The sequence below is a fragment of the Rhinolophus sinicus genome, chromosome X, assembly GCF_036562045.2.
Source record: "Rhinolophus sinicus isolate RSC01 chromosome X, ASM3656204v1, whole genome shotgun sequence".
Classification (NCBI taxonomy): domain Eukaryota; kingdom Metazoa; phylum Chordata; class Mammalia; order Chiroptera; family Rhinolophidae; genus Rhinolophus; species Rhinolophus sinicus.
The window spans coordinates 16,904,911-16,925,649 of NC_133768.1; the positions used below are offsets into that span (position 1 = coordinate 16,904,911).

Sequence of the window (20,739 nt, forward strand, 5' to 3'; positions counted from 1 at the left end):
TAGTAAATGGTGGCTCCACCACTCATCCACCACTGACCTCATAGCCATTATGCTCTACTCTCTTAAGAAAGACCGGTAATTCTTCAAAGGACTATAAAGTAACTTTGACCTGTGTCTAGGTAGTATATGGTGCAGGAGATAAGATGGGAGATATATGCAGAGTTTGGGTTATGAAGGGCTATTATAACAAGTTCCGATTTTAACTGTAGATAACAGGTCTGCAAAATGAACCAAAGTAGGGTTACACCTAAGATGGGGAGACCATTTAAGAGGGCAGTTGGAATAATTCACATTAGAAGTGATAAAGACTTAAACTAAATTAGTGGTAATTAGAATGAAGGGGGTAGATTCAAGGGATCTTTTGGAGTAGAATTTTCAGGCCTTGGCGATTAATTGAATGTGAGGCTGGAGGGAAAAGGAAGAGTTTAGGATAACTCTTGGGATACATAATTGGGTACTGTTTGCCAAGAAGGAGGATAGTGGAGGAAGAAGCAGGTTTGGAGGAAATATGATCATTGTACTGTCTGCTTGAATAGGATTAGACTGGCAAGATGTTCAGAGAAGAAATTATTTCTTCTTTTTGCTTCTCAGTTTATTCATAGAGCTCACAAAAATATTGACTCTGCTAGGAGAGTCATGCTCTGGAATCATTAAGTCAGCTGTCCTCTGTAGTCCACTGTGCATATTTATGTATACATTTAAGAATGTTACATCTCCTGACATGAGAACATACTTATGCCTTAGAGAATATACTTTCTGTTTACTCTATAATTCCCTATAGTCTCATTTAGTATTAGTTCCCAAAAACCTGGCACACTGTTGTTGAGAGGTCAGTATTCTGGTTCACCTAATACCCTGTGTGATTCATGGCCTAGACAGACGGGCATTTGCATACTATTGCCAGCAAATAAGACCTACCATCTGTTGGTATAGTTACACACTCAAATCCTTACCTTATCTCATTATTACATCCATAAAATAATAAAGAGAGAGAACCAGTGTCCTATTGGATCAAGCCTACTGATTTATTTGACATAAAGGTAAAGTAACCAGTATACTTTGTGATACAGAGGGAATGTACGAGTATGAGAATTAAGGTTAAGTACATAAATTTAGAGAGGGGTCAGAAAAAAGGAAACTACTGATCTGAACAGAAAGATGCCTGACAACAGGGGAATGGAGCAGGTATGTGGAAGAAGATACACTGATGTTTTTTAAAAGAATTGCTTAGTAGGGTCTGGATAAAGAGAGCTTTATATAATGAGCATCATAAAAATGTCCCAAATATAGAAAAAAACAGGTATTCATCAAGCTCTTTTTCCTAACACTATTACTATGAAGAATTGGAAACAACCACAATATGTAACTGAGAAATTGTTAAATATTGGGATTGTCATTCAATATTATATATACATTAAAAGTGATGATTATGAAAACTAGGGAAAGGACACTTGGAATTACTAATGAATTTAGAAAGCAATCTAAGCAGTGTGGTTTGAATCTCTTTCTGTTACTGTGTTTCCCCGAAAATAAGACCTAGCCAGACAATCAGCTCTAATGTGTCTTTTGGAGCAAAAATTAATATAAGACCTAGTCTTATTTTACTATAAGACCCAGTCTAATCTAATACCCGGTCTTATTTTACTATAATGTAAGACTGGGGCTTATGTAATATAATACCGGGTCTTACATTAATTTTTGCTCCAAAAGATGCATTAGAGCTGATTGTCCGGCTAGGTCTTATTTTCGGGGAAACATGGTAATTTTTGCTCTAAAACACGCATTAGAGCTGATGGTCCAGCTAGGTGTTATTTTCGGGGAAACACGGTACTAAAGGAGGCTTGAAAGTGAAATTTTTCTGTTGTGCACAAAAATTCCAGTTGAATTAAAATTAAAGCATAAAATCAGGAAAGACCTTGCAAGAAAAAAACAGGTTTCTTTTTATATGAACACAGAATGAGGAAGACATAAGCATAAAACTAATGGCAGAAACTATGACTATGGAAGGGTCTGTTTTTAGAGAGCAGTTTGATATATATCAAAGTCCTTTAAATTGTCTGTAATAATAGCATTTGATACCCTCTCTGTGAGGCATAATATTAAACATTGGGCACAGATTATCTCATGTAATCCTCAAAATTACCCTTTTATGTAAATTTGGTTATTTCTATTTTAATAATGAGGAAATTGAAGTGTTGGAATAATCCAAACTTGCTAGTTAGGGAGGGAGCCAGAGCATCAACCCCAAGTGATACTTCTCTGGAGCCTGAACCAACTATGCTTGTCTAAGAATTCATCTCCCCAAAATATTTGGGTACATGTGTCCAAATATGTTTATTATAGAATTTATAAGAGCAGAAACTTTTAAAACAACTAAATGCCCAACAATCCATTCCATACAATACAATGCAACTATTAAAAATCATGTTGAACCAGAAAATATTCATGGAAAAATATTTATGATACTATTGAGATTTCAAAACCACATTTATAATAAAAGTATAATTTTTAAAAATGTGTTCATGAAAATACTAGAAGGACATGCTTTATAACATTGAGAATGGTTTTTTGTGTGTTTTGGGAGGATTATAGGATTATAGGCTTCTATTTTTCTTTGAGTTTTCAAGTTTTTCTGCTTTAAACATATTTTATAGTTAAATTAATAAAAGCAAAAAAGAATTTCCTCTAGAAAGATACCGTTAGGGTTCCAACTCTTGGACTGTAAGAAATAGATGCTCAGTATGTAAATAGTATTAATGATGCCTGGTGTGCCCCCCTTAGCCTAATTTATAGAATGTCTCCTTAACAGATGACATAACTTGGGAGCAATTATTTATCTTACGAGCAGATTCTTGGGTATCTAAAAAAAGAAAAATTAACCATGCAGCTCTTAAAATAGCAAACTTCCCTTGTGAATGCTGTGATATATATATGCACAACATCTTAGGAGCATCTGACTGCAAGACAACTCCTGATCCTTCATAGGTCCTTAACATGTCTGTATGTTCCAAATGCCTAACTTTCTGCATTAAATTTCAATTTTAATATAATATTGATGTATCACTTTGATACTACCAATGTACTGGACAAACTGATGGAATCAAAGAAATGGAGGCGTGGTACTCCCACACAAATAAGATGCTTTATTACACTACCTTTAATTATCAACTGTCATATAACTTGAAAATACTGAAATGAAATTCATTGATGGGAGGTGGGGATATCCAGTATTACTCAAATGAACCTTGGAATAACAATACAGAGGAAGGGCTAGGAATTATAATGAGAATTCCCAAATCAGGCTTCCAGTCCTTGAGAATGAATCAGCTGCTTACTTTTTCAGTGTCACGGCTCATTCCCTGGCATTTTGCCAGGCTCTCTAGTTCTTTCCCACAGTGCAGATCAGGAAGCTAAAATTTTAACTTTTTATCCTGGTGTTTCTTGTTCTTTTTTAGATTGGTGTGCTTAGTTCAAAAACTGCCTAGTTCAAAAAACTGGCTAGTGTCTTTACAATGAAGAAGTGAACTATTGATATTCATATTTTAGTTTATAGAACCTTCAGGTTGGAAGTTTAAGCTTTAATATAGAGTGAACATCGTCTCTCTTGGTGCCCAAGTGTGTATTTATCATTGTGTCTACGAACAGGTTCCTGGTATAAATTTACCTGTCAACCAACTGACCTATTTCTTCGCTGCAGTCCTCATTAGTGGTGTTGTACACGAAATTGGACATGGGATAGCAGCTATTAGGTAATGATATTTACCTTTTTCTTTCTACTACATGCAAAGAAGCTTTTCATTTACAAGGGCTTATTACTAAAATCTGCTACATTTGCTATTTTTTCTTTCTGTGGTTATTACCCAGTGCATGTCCATCATTATTATTTTGCGATACCTCTCTTTTGCAGAGGAGATTTATATATTGATGAATATGCTCAATTAACCATACACATATCTATAATCTGGATCTTTCTATCCTTTGCCAGCATGGTTATATATCCTCATGGTACTTCAAGATTTTCATCCAATCCTGAAACCTACCTAGTTTTTCTATTCATCATTGGGTCAGAATGATAACCTCTGCACTCAAAGCCCACCCACCTGCCTTCTTAGTACTTTCTTGGCTTATCAGCTGAAATACTTTCCTGCTCTACTCATGGCCTCTGCTAGCTAGAGTAATATCACCAAAAGCTCTGGGTTTGTTAACATATATCATAGTCTATCTAGACACCCAAGTGGAAGATAAGGGAGGATGAGACCTGGAACTTGCTTCAATTATCATGCCCTCTTGTTGTGACTGCCCAAATGTATCATTATAATTATACCTGAGCATTTTAAAGACTACTAAACTTATAAAATCATGGTGGGGGAGAGGAGGAGTCACACTCCTCTTTACTCCCACCGATAATTATTGTTATTAAGGAACACATATACTGATGGAAATGTGTTTTATCCTTTGGGCGTGTGGACCGGATAAAAGGTTTTAGATGAGAAGTTTTTATTACTTCTTTCCAGTTGCATATGAATAAGAGTCTATTGACTGGCAATAAACCCTCATTTTGACAGAGCATACACTGTTACACAGGTGTGCCATATATTGGTATAAATGGGTGGCTACTTTTTTCTTTTTAATCTCTTTTACCTTTGTTTCCACGTTTTTAGCAATGCAGCCTTTAGGGTTTTATAATACATAGCACAGCATTGCTATTAACAGTTTAATAATTTACAGTATGTGAAATAATGTAGGTAATTTTTTTGATAAAATCCCAACTGCCAAGAAAAAGGTGAATTTTACAGTAATTTTTCTGTACAGTGGTACCTCGGTTTTCGAACATAATCTGTTCCGGAAGACTGTTCGAGTTCTGAAAAGTTTGAAAACCGAGGCACGGTTTCCCATAGAAAGTAATGCAAAATGGATTAATCCGTTCCAGACCTTTAAAATCAACCCCTAAAACTGCAAATTTAGCATGAATTTTACTATCTACTGATACCATAAATCCATAAAATTTACAGCGTTCGTAAACTGAAATGTTTGTCAATGGAGATGTTCGAAAACCGAGGTACCACTGTATCTAGTACTAAGTAACAGCACAATACATTTAGGCAATGCTTTTTTTAGAGTAGCTGTGTGGTCATATGAAGCTATTAAATGTAATTACATTTTTAGAGAATTACTTGATAAAAAATAGTTCTCCTAAGGACAGTCTGAGCATTATGCATTTTAAAATGTACTTGAACATTAATTCAATAGGAGTACACTTAGATAAACGTCCACCTTCATTTTTAATAGCTAAGATACCTATAAAGATTTAGATAATGTATTTGAATTATATTTTCTATGGTGTCCTCTGAAAATAATTCAGAGTAAATCATAAAAATGTTTTTCATTTAGTTTCTCACAGAAATAGCGGGAGTGCCAAAAAAATGTATACACACGATTTGTATTCATCTTTTGTTATTGGTATATATTGAGTTTTACAATTTTAATACAGTTTTTTCCTTTCTTAGGTATAACTTTTTGACTATCCAGAGAGACTTGTTTTTTTAAGCAAGAATTTGAAGTTCGGTAGGATGTTTTAAGGTTACATATATTATTATTTTGACAAATGCAATACTAGTAGTAAATTCCTTTTTTTTATGTGATTTCTTAGGGAACAAGTTCGATTTAATGGCTTTGGGATTTTTCTCTTCATTATTTATCCTGGAGCATTTGTTGATCTGTTCACCACTCACTTGCAACTTATATCACCAGTCCAGCAACTAAGGATATTTTGTGCAGGTAACAGACTTAAATTTCTTTATTCATCTATGTGTTGTTAGTGGTTAGAAAGTACTCACATAACAAACGAAAACATCTCTTTTGATTAATAAATTCAGTTTATAAGATTCTCAGTCAAAAGCAGTAGAGCAAAATAGTTTACATTTCCATTTTCTTCATTAAAAAGAACTAAAACCAACGTAAGTTATTTTAAAAAGATTGAAAGTAAAAGAAGCTGAATATACCATGCAAATGTGAACAGAAAATATGACTAAAGCATTAAATGACACATAGGGGGCCACTTAATGATCATATGGAATATAATCCACAATGAAATGTAATCGTGAATCTTACTGTATCAGGTAACAAACCATCAAAACAAAACTGTAAAAAGCATAAGGAAAAAACCAGATGTAATAAATGAGTCTCATATCTCTTAACACATGGCATATATGTATGAAAAAGTCAATCATCGAAGCTCTTAGTAAGACAAAATTCAATAAATATGCTAAACTCTATACTATAATTTCTTTTCAAGTGCCCATGAAACATAAAAATTGTCCAATTTAATTCAAAACTATAATTGCAGTATATTTAAAAATGATAATGAAATGTAGTTTTTCTACAAGGAAAATGCACTGCGTTAGGCAGTTATGAAATAAGAAATGAGGGCCGGCCTGGTGGCCCAGGTGGTTGGGGTGCCTTTCTCCTAACCCCGAGGTCGCCAGTTCGAATCCCACATGGGCCAGTGAGCTGCGCCCTCTACTGCTAATATTGTGAACAACAGCTCTCCCTGGAGCTGGGCTGCTGTGAGCATTGGAAGTTGGCGTGTGCTGCCATGAGTGGCCAGTGGCCAGCGTGGGCTACTTTGTGCTGCTGCGGGCTGCTGTGTGCTGCCCTGGGCTACTGTGAGTGGCTGACCAATGACTGGCAACCGACTGCCTCAGAGGGGGCTGGGGGAGGAGTGCAAGGCTGCTGTGTGCTGCTATGAGCAGCTGGAGGCCATTGTGAGGCCACTGAGTGGTTTGCAGCCAGCAAGCTGTGAGCTCTGAGCGGCTGCAGTGACCAGCTGCCTCCGCCAGGGGGAGCGCAAGGCTTATGGTACCAGCATGGGCCAGGGAGCTGTGTCCTATACAACTAGACTGAGAAACAATGGCTTGAACCGGAGTGGGGGAGAGAGGTGGAAGAAAGGGGGGTGGGAGGAAATGAAAGTAAATCAGTTAAGCATTCAACTGAAGAAGTGAGGAAAAAAAGTATAAAATAGTTAAGAAATTATGTAATTAGTAAGGATAGAGGCAGAAGATAATTAGAAAAAAGAAAAATAGAACTTTTAAACCCAAGAGTTAGTTCTTTGAAGAAAAAGAATGGAAGAAAGCTTCTATAGACAGAATTAGCAGTCAGATTGGGGAATGACAACTGATAAAGAGAAAATTAACACAATTACAAAAGTGTTCTTTGTTCATCTCTGCAAAATTTTCAAAAACCTGGATGATTATTTAAAAAATAGCCTAAATAAACCCCAGAGGTGATAGAAAAAAATTTTATATATATGTGTGTGTGTGTGTATATATATATACACACACACACACACATATACAATGGGCTAGTTACAAGAGGAGAAATTAAGAAAGTTGAAGAAGACTGCCCCTGACCCCGAATAGCCACAGCAATCTTGAGAATGAAGAACAAAGCTGGAGGTGTCACGCTATCTGACATCAAACTATACTAAAGGGCATAGTAATCAAAACGGCATGATATTGGCATAAAAACAGACACATAGGTCAGTGGAACAGAATAGAGAGCCCAGAAATAAATGCATGCCTATATGGTCACTTAATTTATGACAAAGAAAGCAAGGATATACAATGAGGTAAAGACAGTCTATTCAATAAATGATGCTGGGAAATAGGACAGATACATGCAAAAAAATGAAACTGGACCACCTTACTCCATATACAAGAATAAAGTCAAAATGGATTAAAGACTTAAATGTAAGACCTGAAACCATAAAACTCCTAGAAGAAAACATACGCAATAAACTCTGAGACATTATCCTTAGTAATATTTTTACTGCTACTTCCCCACAGGCAAGGGAAACAAAAGAAAAAATAAAATGGGATTACCTCAAACTAAAAAGTTTTTGCACAGCAAAGGAAACCATCAACAAAACTAAAAGACAGCCTACTGAATGGGAGAAGATACTCGCCAATGATACATCTGATCAGGGGTTAATACCCAAAATCTATTAAAAAAACTCATACAGCTCAGTACCAAAAACAAACAAACAATTGAATTGAAAAATGAGCAGAGGACCTGAATAGATATTTCTCCACAGAGGACATATAGATGGCCAATAGACATGAAAAAAAATGCTCAAAGTCACTAATCATCAGAGAAATACAAATTAAAATCACAATGATATATCTGTCACCTCACACCTGTCAGAATGGCCATCATCAATACATCAACAAACAACAAGTGTTGGTGGGAATGTAGAGAAACGGGAACTCTTGTTCTCTGTTGGTGGGATTGCAAATTGGTGCAGCCACTATGGAAAACTGGCGGTTTCTCAAAAAATTAAAAATAGAGCTACCTTATGGCCCAGCAGTTCCACTCCTGGGTATTTATCTGAAGAAATCCAAAACAATTTGAAAAAGATACATTTTTTTTGGCACCCTCTGTATAGACAATGGAATGTTACACAACCATAAAAAAGAACTAAATCGTACCATTTGCGACAACATGGATGGACTTAAAGGGTATTATGCTAAGTGAGATAAGTCAGACTGAGAAAGACAAATACCATATGATCTCACTTGTGGAATTTAAAGAACACAATAAAACAGAAATAGACTCAGATACAGAGAACAAACTGATGGTCACTAGATGGGAAGGTGTTAGGGGGCTGGGTAAAAGAAGGTGAAGGGATTAAACTGGTAGTTACAAAAGTCATGGGGATGTAAAATACAGTATGGGGAACATAGTCAATAATATTGTAAAAACTATGTATAGTGTCAGATGGATACTAGACTTATTGGGATGGATACTTAACTTCATAAGTTATATAAATATCTAACCACTATGCCATACACCTGAAACTAATATAAAATAATATTGAACGTCAACTATAATTTTCTTAAAAGTCACAAGGATGTATAGTACAGCATAGGAACATAGTCAATAATATTCTAATTATGTATAGTGTCAGATGGGGTTATCTGGGTTTATTGGGGTTATCACTTTGTGAGTTATATAAATGTCTAATCACTGTGTTGTTCTGTACACCTAAAGCTAATAATATTTTTTAAAGCCCCTGAAAGTTGCATAGGTGGAATTCTTTCAAATCTTGAAGGAAAAGATTTTTCTTTTTAAGTTCCAGTTTAGTATAAACTTTCCAGATCACATAGAGAAGGAAACTAAGATTTTTTAAAAGTCATTATAACAGATAACATCTTTTAAAGTACCAAAAAACTCTACAGACACGTGGTGTATCTAAAAGAAAGGATGGGGCTGGCCCAGTGGCTTAGATGGTTGGAGCGCTGTGCTCCTGGCGCCGAGGTCGCTGGTTGGGTTCCCACATGGGCCAGTGAGTTACCTGCGCCCCATACAGCTAAGATTGTGAATGGCGGCTCTCCTTGGAGCTGGGTTGCCCTGAGCAGCCTGAGGTGGGCGAGGTGGGCGTGGGGTGCTGTGTGTTGCAGTGAGCAGCCGGAGGCCATTGTGAGGTCTCTGAGCAGCTGCGGTGACCGGCTGCCTCCGCCAGGGGGAGCGCAAGGCTTATGGTACCAGAATGGGCCAGGGAGCTGTGTCCTGCACTGCCGGACTGAGAAACAACTGAACTGGAGTGGGGGGAAGGTGGAAGAAGGGGGAAAAAAGAAAAAAAGAATTAAAATATATATATTTAAAAAAAATAAAAGAAAGGATGGTTCAACATTAGGAAATCTATTTGAATGTGGTAAACATTATTGACCACTGGGGGGGTAAAAGCCTCATCTCAGCAGATACTGAAACAGGTACTTAACAAAATTCAACATCCATTAACGGCGAAAAACCAAAAATCCTTAGTAAAGGTAGAAATAGCTGGATACTTCCCAATGACATACCACTTAGAAGCATTCCTATTAAAGGAGAAGACAAGAAATCCCACTATCAACTATCACTGATACTATTAAATGGTCTGTAAATGTGGGTCAGTGCAATTAAATAAGGGGGTTTAAAAAGCATAAATATTAGAAAGGAGGCCTTTTTCCCCAGATACTGTTATACACCTGGGCGTAACAATAAAATCAACAGAAATTAAATACAGCAAAATACAGTAAAGGGCCTGCTTACCGAATTTTCCAAAAGCAGTGCCTTGGCAGGTGAGTGGAGCAGAGATGTGAGGGCGAGCTCGTGCATGAGTGCGAGGGGATGAGCGCGGCGCGCTCCCTGGGTTACCAGCAAGCTCATGCGCATGCGCTTGGTGCCCTGAGGCGCAGAAGCCCAGAAGCGCATGCGCCAGGCTGCCCAGGCATCACAACGGCTTCCGTATCTTCCACAATCGCCCGCGCATTTCTCTGGAACGCATTTCTCCGGATCTCGTGTTGTCCTCTGGTGCTCCTGCTTTTCTGCCTCAGACTTTTTCTTCCGGGACTTTCTAGTCAACCACCCTCTGCCCAGCAGCCAAAGCCTCTTCAGATCTCTCAGCCATGGCCTCAAACAACGCTGTCTACATCACCACAGAAAACTCGGAGATGCCTACAGAGACTCTGCAGGTGCACCCTGTGGAGGCCTTCCCTGTGGAGACCGTCCGTGTGGAGGCCTTCCCTGTGGAGACCGTCCGTGTGGAGGCCGTCCCTGTGGAGACCGTCCCTGTGGAGGCCGTTCCTGTGGAGGCCGTCCGTGTGGAGGCCGTCCCTGTGGAGACCGTCCCTGTGGAGACCGTCCCTGTGGAGGCCGTCCCTGTGGAGGCCGTCCGTGTGGAGGCCGTCCCTGTGGAGACCGTCCCTGTGGAGACCGTCCCTGTGGAGGCCGTCCCTGTGGAGGCCGTCCGTGTGGAGACCGTCCCTGTGGAGGCCGTCCGTGTGGAGACCGTCCCTGTGGAGGCCGTCCCTGTGGAGGCCGTCCCTGTGGAGACCGTCCCTGTGGAGACCTTCCCTGTGGAGACTGTCCGTGTGGAGGCCGTCCCTGTGGAGACCTTCCCTGTGGAGTCTTTCTTTATGGAGACCGCCCCTGTGGTCACCGTCCCTGTGGGCACCATCCCTGTGGGCACCGTCCCTGTGGGCACTGTCCCTGTGGAGACCATGGCCTTGGACACTATTCAGTACGAGAGTATTGGCGGCAGCTGGGTCCACGGTGGCCACCACCATTCGCCTCTGATCTTGCTGCAGCCACTCGTTATTAAAGCCGAAGGGGGCCACGACCAGGAAACTATCATGGTGCAGACAGAGGAAGAAGTGGTGAGCTGCTACGAGGCAGACAACCCGCAGGCTACCACCCTCGAGGGCCAGGTAGTCGTCCCGGCCAGCCAAGACGAATTCCAGCAGACCCTGGCTTCCCTGTCAGCCTCCGCGTCGTCAACCTACAGGCACAGCAGGAAGCGCCGCAACAGAAAGCCCAGCAGTAAGAAGAGTTGCGCCAGGAGCGAGGCCGGGACGGGAAGCGCCGGGTCTGAGGCGGGCGGCACTAAGTGGGTGCAGAAGCAGGTGCAGATCAAAACCCTAGAGGGTGAGTTTTCCGTTACCATGTGGTCCCCAAGCAATAATAGTGACCATGAGGTAGAAGGACAGGTTGAGGTCAGTTCATCTCCTGATTATTCGGAGTACCTGACAGGAAAGAAATTTCCTCCTGAAGGAATACCTGGCATTGACCTCTCAGATCCAAAGCAGCTGGCAGAGTTTGCTAAATTTAAGCAAAAGAGACCCAAAGAAGATGATATTCCAAAACCAGTTGCTTGCCCTCATACGGGCTGCGCAAAGATGTTCAGGGATAGCGGTGCTATGAGAAAGCATCTGCATATCCACGGTCCCAGAGTCCATGTATGTGCAGAATGTGGCAAAGCTTTTGTCGAGTCCTCAAAGCTAAAACGGCATCAACTGGTCCATAGTGGAGAGAAACCCTTTCAGTGCACGTTTGTAGGTTGCGGAAAACGCTTTTCCCTGGATTTCAATTTGCGTACACATGAGCGAATCCATACCGGGGACAAGCCCTTCATGTGCCCCTTTGATGGTTGTGATAGGAGGTTTGCTCAGTCCACTAACCTGAAAACTCATATGTTAACACATGCTAAGAATAAAAATAGCCAGTGAAAAGTATAAAAGACCCTTCTCAAACTAGGGAAGGTTCTTTCAGGAGTGTAATTGGAAATAAATATGCCTCTTTTATATTGTTTCTAGGAAATAACTGTTTTGATTCCTACATGTCTAAAGGGTCGTGTTTTGCTAGAGTAGTAAAAATATAATTAAAATGTTAAAAAAGTTAAAAGGTAGAAAAATATGTATGTATATCTTAGATTACATTGTTAAGGAGCTTTATCTTGTTCTGTAAAACATGGTGTTTTTTGATCCCAACAGGAGGATAATTCATGAACCTTACATCAAAAGACTGTTCTTTATAATATAAACTGTGCTAAAAATGAGACTTCTTTTTGTATTCAATTTCACCTATTGCTTATAAATTGTAAAAGTTCTGTATTTTCCAAATGTTCATATTTATACTTTTAGGAATTTAGTAATTCTATGTGTGGTTTTTCTGGAGGTTGATAACTTTGCTATAGATTTCCTTTAGAAGAGTAAACACTTAAGTGCATACAAGTATTTTCCTGTTTAATAAAAGGTTATATAGGTTTTGTTTGCTATCTTAATTTTGGTTGTATTTTTTGATGTTAACACATTTTGCATAACTATCTTTTATCTTTTAATTATGTGGTATTGAATATTAAATGTAATTTAATAATACTAGTCAATTTAAGCCTATTTTAGTCATTTTATTTCCTCCAAATACTGTTAGGTACTGTTTAGTGTAATTTCTTTGCCTGTTTAGAGTCGTGCTCAGTTGTAGTTGTAATTGTTTATACATTGTACGTTTTACAATGTATTTTGCACTATACAAAGTACATTTTAACGCTTAATATGTACAACCCGTTTAATAGAAAAAGCAAAAATAAAATACGTGTTCTAAAGAGAAAATAACTTGCCTGTATAAATACCATAGAAAATACAGAAAATAGGGAGGGTGCTACTGGCATCTGGGAGGTAGGGGGCAGGGATGCTGCTAAACATCTTATAATGCACAAGACAGTCCCCCACAACAAAAAATTATCTGCCCCAAAATGCCAATATGAGAAACCCTGTTCTAGGGGAAGTAAAAACTAACAGAAATTGCATTGATGTACTTATAAACAAATCATTAATGGACAAGAGGCTGTTTAAAGGAAATGTGTATTCTACCACACTCATTGCCACTTAGCCATCATGGGCAAATCTGGACTCTAGAGGGGTGATCTGGTACCAGTTGCATCCCCGACAAGAGATAGGAGGCTGCCCAGAGAGGCAAGGAATCAGTGCTGCTGTGTGCCCTCCTAACTACGGTTTGGATGGAAGAGCCATGGCTGTGTGGTGGTATCATTCTGAGAGAGTGAGGGTGCAAGCATTTAGGCCGTCCCGGTGGGCTGTTCCATCCTGAGTTGGGGAGGAGCTGAATTCAAGTGGGGATGGATTATTTTGTGAAATTGTGTTGGGACTGGCAACTTGGCAGGGGTGGGAAGGGATAAGAGGGTTATAGCTGTATTCCTAAATTAGTTCCGTTAAATTCTAGTGGGTCAAGGAATTAGTGGGTTTTTTGTCTTGTTTTAATTTTGTTTTTACATGAAGCTATGAAAGCAATACAAGAAAACAGGTATCTTCTATAATCTTGAACTGGGAATGGTTTAATACAAATGAACCATTTGACCACACCAGAATTTAAAATGTCTGCATAGGCAAAACTATAAACAAGGCCAAACAATACACTGGAGGAAAAAATTGTAATACCTCTTACAAAAGACCAAGTTCCTCAATGCATATATTGCAAATAATAATACATACAAATCAGCAAAACAAAACAAAAACAACCCAGTCAAAAAACATAAATAGGGAATGATGGAAATAGTTTTTGGACAAAGGAAATAGAAATAGCCTTTTAATAACATGGAAAACATACAGGCTTACTCATAATTAAAAAAATAGAAATTAAGACAGATTTTACTTTTCACTTAGCAGATGGCAGTCTAAAATTATAGCATCCAGCATTGTTTAGAAGGTGAGGAAACATGCCAGTTATGAGAACATAAGTTAATGCAGGCGCATTGGGAGTCAATTTTAATGCACATATTTTTTGATCTAACAATTCCATTTCTATGTAATTAGATGCATAACAATATGGGCCAAGCTGTTTGTTGCAGCATGATATGAAAAAGGTAAAACAGCCTAAGTGATCATGAGTTTGGAACCTTATAAATAAGTCAATATGTTGTTTTAAAAATGGGTTACTCTGTAGTGGATATAAGAAATAGGATAGATATGAAATGTACAGATACCGTAGGTACAAATACAAAATATATAAATGAAAAAGCAAAATATAGTTTTTGATAAATAACTTGATACCATTGGTGTTTTTAAAAGATCTGTGTATAGAACAGAAAAGATTGTTTACCGATATCTCCTAGACTAGACTTGCTCTGGATATTTCTGGAATTTAACTACTTACAACACCTGGGGGAAGGGGTGGCATCTTAACAATGCAAATATAGTACATGGAACATGTATTATTAGCTAGGTATCTGGCTGCTGTAATAGCTAAAAATAACAGGCTTAAACGCTCATAAAACATTCCAAATTTAAGTAGTTCTGCATTGATAGAATTTTGTGATTTGAAGGACTCAGGCCTTTTCTGCCTTGTTAGCTGTACTAGTATTTCCAACATGCTGCTGCTATATTATAGACACAGGTTTAATTCCATCACATACCGTGTTTCCCTGAAAATTAAGACCTAACTGGAAAATAAGCCCTAGCCTGATTTTTCAAGATGACATCCCCTGAACATAAGCCTTAATGCGTCTTTTGGAGCAAAAATTAACGTAAGACCCGGTCTTATTTTTGGGGAAACACAGTAGCTATATGCCAGCCAGCAGGGCAGAGATATCACCATGACTTCCACTCATCCTATTGGCCAAAACAGTCATATGTCCCTACTCAGCTCCCTGAGAGTCTGGGAAATGTGTTTAGCTTACATTTCAGTCATTATAGAACATTGGTTCTCTATCACTGATGCTATCACCCTCCTGGGAATGTTTGGAATGTGTGGGGTGGGGGGCATTCTTTGGTCGTCTCAGTGACTGGAGAGCACTAAAGGCATTTAGTAGATGGAGCCAGGAATGCTAAGTATCCTGTGATACAAGGGACAGATTTGCACAACCAAGAATCGCACTGCTCAGAGTGCTAGTAGTGCCCTTGCCCTGCCTAGTGAGAAAAATTGTAGTAGAAGAAAGGAAAGGTAGGGATGGGGGAAGGGTTACATGGTGTGCTAGTGTATGTTTAACACCTGCCTCTGGAGGCGATGTAGCATTTGCTGGTTTCTGGCTTGTAAATATGTACTCCTACCATGGCCAATTTCAAGGTGCCAACCTGAAGTCCCTGAAGGAGGAATTGGTAAGGCTGTGGCAAGCAGTAGGCGTACGCTCCAGCACACCACTGGGTTCGTCACCTAACCATCTCTGTATATATGGTAGAGATGGCTATAGTCTGATATGATGTAAGACACATAATCTACTTGGTCCACCAATACTACTCTCCATAATACTTTAATTCTTCAAACTCTTTTTCCAAATACCTGTTAGATTTCCATACCCCAGTTCAGCAAGAATGTTTATTTCATCTTAGCTTTTATTTGAATAGTTCTGAAGTTCCTTTCAAAGATCACAACTATGTTTATATTAATAATGTATACATTTTCTGAAAAGAGGGTATAGTAAGTAAAATTTCCTACTTGTGTTATATACCAGAGTGCCAAAAAGTATACACGACTTGTGTTCATCTTCTGTTATCGTTATAATTACAATTTTAATACAGCTTTTTCCTTTCTTAAAATGTGTATACTTTTTTGGCACCCTCTATATATCAGAGGTATAGAATATAGATTTTATTCATGTTAAATCATATTAGCATATGGTCTTCCTAATGTATTAACAAGCTTATTTTACATTTTAATATCCGAAATGAAAGAGGCCTCTAACTAAACATCTGTCTGCTGAACTAGTAAGTACGTGTATCTGCCTCACAGCTTCTTCTGGTTACTTTACTGATTTATCAGAATGCCCAGGTGTTATGAAGTCCAAATACCTATGTCATTCCTGCCCCTGGTTGAGCTTATTCCTTTTTTCTCTTTTCAGGTATCTGGCATAATTTTGTCCTTGCACTCCTGGGTATTTTAGCTCTTGTTCTCCTCCCTGTAATTCTCTTGCCCTTTTACTACACTGGAGTCGGGGTGCTTATCACTGAAGTTGCTGAGGTAAATAATGGATTACTTGGACATTTTTTCACCAGATTTTGTGATGTTGCACTTAACATTTTATGTCAGGAACGTACAAGTTCTCACATACAGAAAGCTCAGTTTCTCCTGAAGACATTATTGGTGATCCTTTCACATTGAACAAATAGTTCTATGAACACATTGGCTTTTTACAAATACTGAAAATTGTTTCTGTTCTGAGTTACAAAAATAGTATCAAGATTTTCTACCTGTAGTTTGTTGATTAAATGCATCATTTACCTTTACTGTTTATTTTTATACTCTTAAGAAGTAAGGAATATGAAACCTAAGCTAGCCAGCCAGAGCATTTGGTGGGAGCTTGTTTTCAACTCGATTTCACTCCCTTTGACAAAAAAGAAAAAAAAAACAACTGTGATGGTATCAAGTCTTCTATTCAGACTTAGGGAAGAGGAAAATTACCTTTGTGAACATCTGGCTCAAATAGTCATTGTGCTGACAATATTGTCTGCATATTTGGCACTGTTTCAAACTAAGGACTCATTTTACAACGTTACCCACTGAGGATATAGGAAAACGAAGGCATTCTGATGACTATTTTCACACAAAAATTTAATTAGCAGTTTGTGAAAAACTGTCATTTTAATCTTAACAGTTGGCAAGTGGGTTTTTTGTGTTTTTTTTCCCAATTGCAAAAAATTCAAAATCTTGGAGAAGCAGGAAAAGTATAATTCTTGGGTTTTGTTTTGTTAATGTTCTAGGACTATACATCTTGGATTCAAAGCTGGATTATTTTCCATATTCAAAATATCCTACTTAATTCAGTGTCTTTAACTGTTTTTACTCAGATTAATCATACCTTGTCTTCTGATTAATTTATCTGATTTGATTCTGCCCTCTTCCCAAGGACTCACCTGCCATTGGACCCAGAGGTCTTTTTGTGGGAGACCTTGTCACCCATCTGCAGGATTGTCCTGTTACTAATGTACAAGATTGGAATGAATGTCTAGATACCATCGCCTATGAACCCCAAATTGGTTACTGCATAAGTGCATCAACTTTACAGCAGTTAAGCTTCCCCGTGAGAGGTGTGTATATTTCCTCAGTATAATATAATGCTTCAAGCAGCAGTACTTGCCATTCACCAATTCTTAAATTATGTCTATGGATTTATTTTGTTCTAATTTCTTTAAAACAAATCATCTAAGTAATAATAGGCCCAAACTGGTAAACATTCTTGGTAAGTTGGATACTAATATGTATGTTTCCTTTATTGCATATTATTGTTTAACTTCTAATTTCATAATATCATATTTGATTTTCAGGACTCTATAGTATCTAATTCTTTCTGCATTCGAAAAGAAAAAAATTGTGTTATATCAGCACGACCATAACCAATTAACTGCATTCCAGTAATTAAATACCCCTGTGCTATATGGATGGTGGCGTGTCCAAAGCTATTTGGGGTAGAGTTATTTTATGTGGCAGTCATCCAGAGGAAGTCATCTTGGCTTCTGAAAATACCCTCTGAAGTCAGATCTGTTGTTTCGTGTAGCAAGTGGCAGGGTGAAGCACGTTTATTCTCAGAAGCTACCAAATTTATTTTGAGTTCTTTCAGCTCTGAGAAATCAGCCTCCCAGCTCTTTATACAAAATTATGGGGGCACAAATTAGTGAAAGTTTTGGAAAATACAAATTATGCTCACAGACTATATCTTTAAGTCAAGATGTGCTGGATACTTGTCCACATGTACTGGTTAGGAAATATGATTAATAATCAAGAATAACTTTACTGAAGTACTATATACAACAATGGCAAAGTAGTAAAACCTGATTTTAAAAAGTTTTTTTCAAATGTAACTTTGCATGTATAACCCATTTTTAAGAACTTTTATTGTAAAAAGTTTTCAGACATACATAAAAGTCAATAGAGTAATATCAATGAAACCTCACGCATCCTTCTCCCAGCTTCAGCAATTATCAACACTTTGCCAATTGTTTTCATCCAATCAGCTCACTTTTGGGGGAGTACTTTAAAGTACATCCCAGGCATCCTGTCATTTCATCCATAAATTTTAGTCTGTCTTTAATAGATGGTGCCTTTCTAAACATGACCACAGTACTGTTATCACACCTAACAAAATCAATAGTAATTCCTAATATCTATTTGGTTTTCCCCCAACCTTTTTTTTGTTTTTGTTTTTGTTTTTTTGTTGTTGTTGTTGTTGGTTGCTTGTTTATTTGGTGCAAGGCACACTGTTATGGGATGTCAGGAAGGCTCACATGTGGCTTGGATAGTGAAGAGGGAAGCTCTCTCAAGTTCCTTTTTTTTTTTTGGTGTTTTGCTGTTTTGATTTAAAAGAGGCCCAGCTTGGCTTTTCTGGGCTGGCCACCAGGCTGTTTCCTTGTGGCTTCCCCAGCCAGGTCACAGGTGGTCATGCTGCTGAAGGCCTGGGGAGATTGTGAGTGCTCTGGGGATTCCAACACTGTGGCCGTGAATGGCAGAGTGGACTTCCTGAAAAAGAAGCTCACCCACGAGTGACCCGGGTCAGCCCTGGAGAGACTAGGGTAGTGGGAGATGGCTTCCCCAGGGCACTCGGCGCTTCCACAGGCAGGAGCTGTTACTGGAAGTGGAACCCAGGCGGAGCCAGTAGTCGTGGTGGGTGGCCACGAGCGAGCCACTGGAGGCAACAGCTGCCATGCTCTTGTTTGTGAGCTGCTGGAAACCTCGGCAGCGAGCCCTTCGCAGATGAGCGGGAGTCCCTAACCGTTTTTTTTAATGGTTGGTTTGTTTCGGTTGTCTTTTAAGTCACTTAACTTGTAACAATTCCCCCTGACTTTTTTTTTTTTAATATCATTTGTTGAAGAACCCGAGTCATTTGTCAGATTTCCCATATCCTGTATTTGTCCAATTACTATATCTTATCCTCATGGTGTCAGTAACATATTCAGACGTCCCCTGTAATTCCCTGTAAATGATAATTAGGTCTAGCAGCTTGAATAGATTCAGGATCTATTTTTTGGGGGGAGGGAGGGGGCAAAAATACTTCCAGGTAGCACTCAATACTTCCTAGCGCATCATGTCAGGAGGTACACAGTGTCTTCATGTCCCTCGTGGTGATGTGAAGATTTCTCAGTGGACTAACCTGATTCTTTGAGGTTGAAATATTTGTAAATTTTTCCTACTATCAAGAGCCACTTACCATCTTACAAAATTTTTCAGATGACAGAAGGTTGGTATGTAACCCACAATGTGGTCTTCTCTAAGAGAAATAATCCATTATTGCATATTTCTTAGGTCCTTTATCATTTTCCTCCAGTTTCTCTAAATTTGGTATCATCTGTATTGAATTACAAAAGCCAAAATGACACAATAATCAAATAAATAAAGTTCTCTCTAACAGGATGTTTTACATAAGATATCTGCATTTTACATGGTTAAGGTTTTGTCCTTTTCCTGTCGGAATACAACTGAAAATTTTCCTTAAAATACTCTGAAACTCTTTCCATATTAACTTTTTTAGTATTTCACTCTTATAGGTCATATGCTATATTTTGGAAGTATTTGTTTAAATACCTAAAGCAGATATTACTCTTCCACATTAATAATAAATCAATTCCAAAATAATAATTCTTCAATATCTATTTAATCTCCTTAGAAGCAACATGTATTACAATTCATGTTGATATTACATGACTATATGATAAAACTGTACCTCTATTTAACCATTTTTAAATGAGTACATATACTTAGTCAGTTTACAGGAATCTTAATGACTGTAAATGTAATTGGAAATATATACTAGATTAATTTTAATGGCACACGTGACAACTGGGGCTGTTGACATTTAAGAAAGCTATGGATTAATAGTATTTTACATGTATATAAGTACCCTTTTTTTCTTCATTATGAATGGAGGGGAAAGATAGAGCTAAATATGGTAATACAAAAGGGCTAATAATCCAAAGGTGATTTGTATTGAATTTAGAGTGGAGTTCAGTATACATAATTAAAATTCTAGGAATGACACCACTTCAAAACAATAAAGCCACCTGGGAAAGACCTGACTCTGGGAATGCTCATAAGCTGTCCCAACCAATCATTTCTGCCTCCTATTTTATACCTTGACTCCCCCAGGTGTCTTATTAAATTTTTGAAGATATTCCCTAATATATTAATTAAGGTATAAACTAAGCAGTTTCGATGTTCTCCTTACAATATTAACAGGTAGATTTCTGGGAAATTAGAAAAATGTGGTTAATCTATCTGAAATGACTGTACATTTTATGAAATTGTTGGGACCTGCTTTTTTCTTCTGTTAATCTTTTCCTTTTTGATTTTTAAACATTAACCTGCTAAACTAGGAATATCACCAACAGAGCCAAGGCTGGTTTAATTGCACCTCTGCTCTTGGTGCATGGGGCAAACCTAAATAGCTTGTCCCATACACTTCTTGGAGACTGAATGGCCTTTCCAGGA

The 20,739-nt window shown here is 38.3% G+C and overlaps 2 protein-coding genes across 3 annotated transcripts in view; both read left to right on the forward strand.

Moving 5' to 3' along the window:
- The window catches only part of MBTPS2 (membrane bound transcription factor peptidase, site 2), a 37,728-nt gene that overhangs the window by 6,508 nt on the left and 10,481 nt on the right, over window positions 1–20,739 (forward strand). For both annotated transcript variants that reach the window (XM_019714586.2, XM_019714587.2), the window contains exons 4-7: window positions 3,646–3,749; window positions 5,651–5,778; window positions 16,163–16,281; window positions 17,168–17,348. In XM_019714586.2, the coding sequence (XP_019570145.2) occupies window positions 3,646–3,749; window positions 5,651–5,778; window positions 16,163–16,281; window positions 17,168–17,348 (532 nt within the window). The remainder of the gene's footprint in view (window positions 1–3,645; window positions 3,750–5,650; window positions 5,779–16,162; window positions 16,282–17,167; window positions 17,349–20,739) is intronic.
- On the forward strand, window positions 10,305–12,188 carry YY2 (YY2 transcription factor). The gene has a single exon (XM_074324275.1). It carries the CDS (start codon window positions 10,446–10,448, stop codon window positions 12,042–12,044), a length of 1,599 nt encoding a protein of 532 aa, XP_074180376.1. The 5' UTR covers window positions 10,305–10,445; the 3' UTR covers window positions 12,045–12,188.

Bases quoted from the DNA above. Each gene is read 5' to 3' on its own strand.
- YY2 (XM_074324275.1), top strand. From the start codon at position 10,446: ATGGCCTCAAACAACGCTGTCTACATCACCACAGAAAACTCGGAGATG.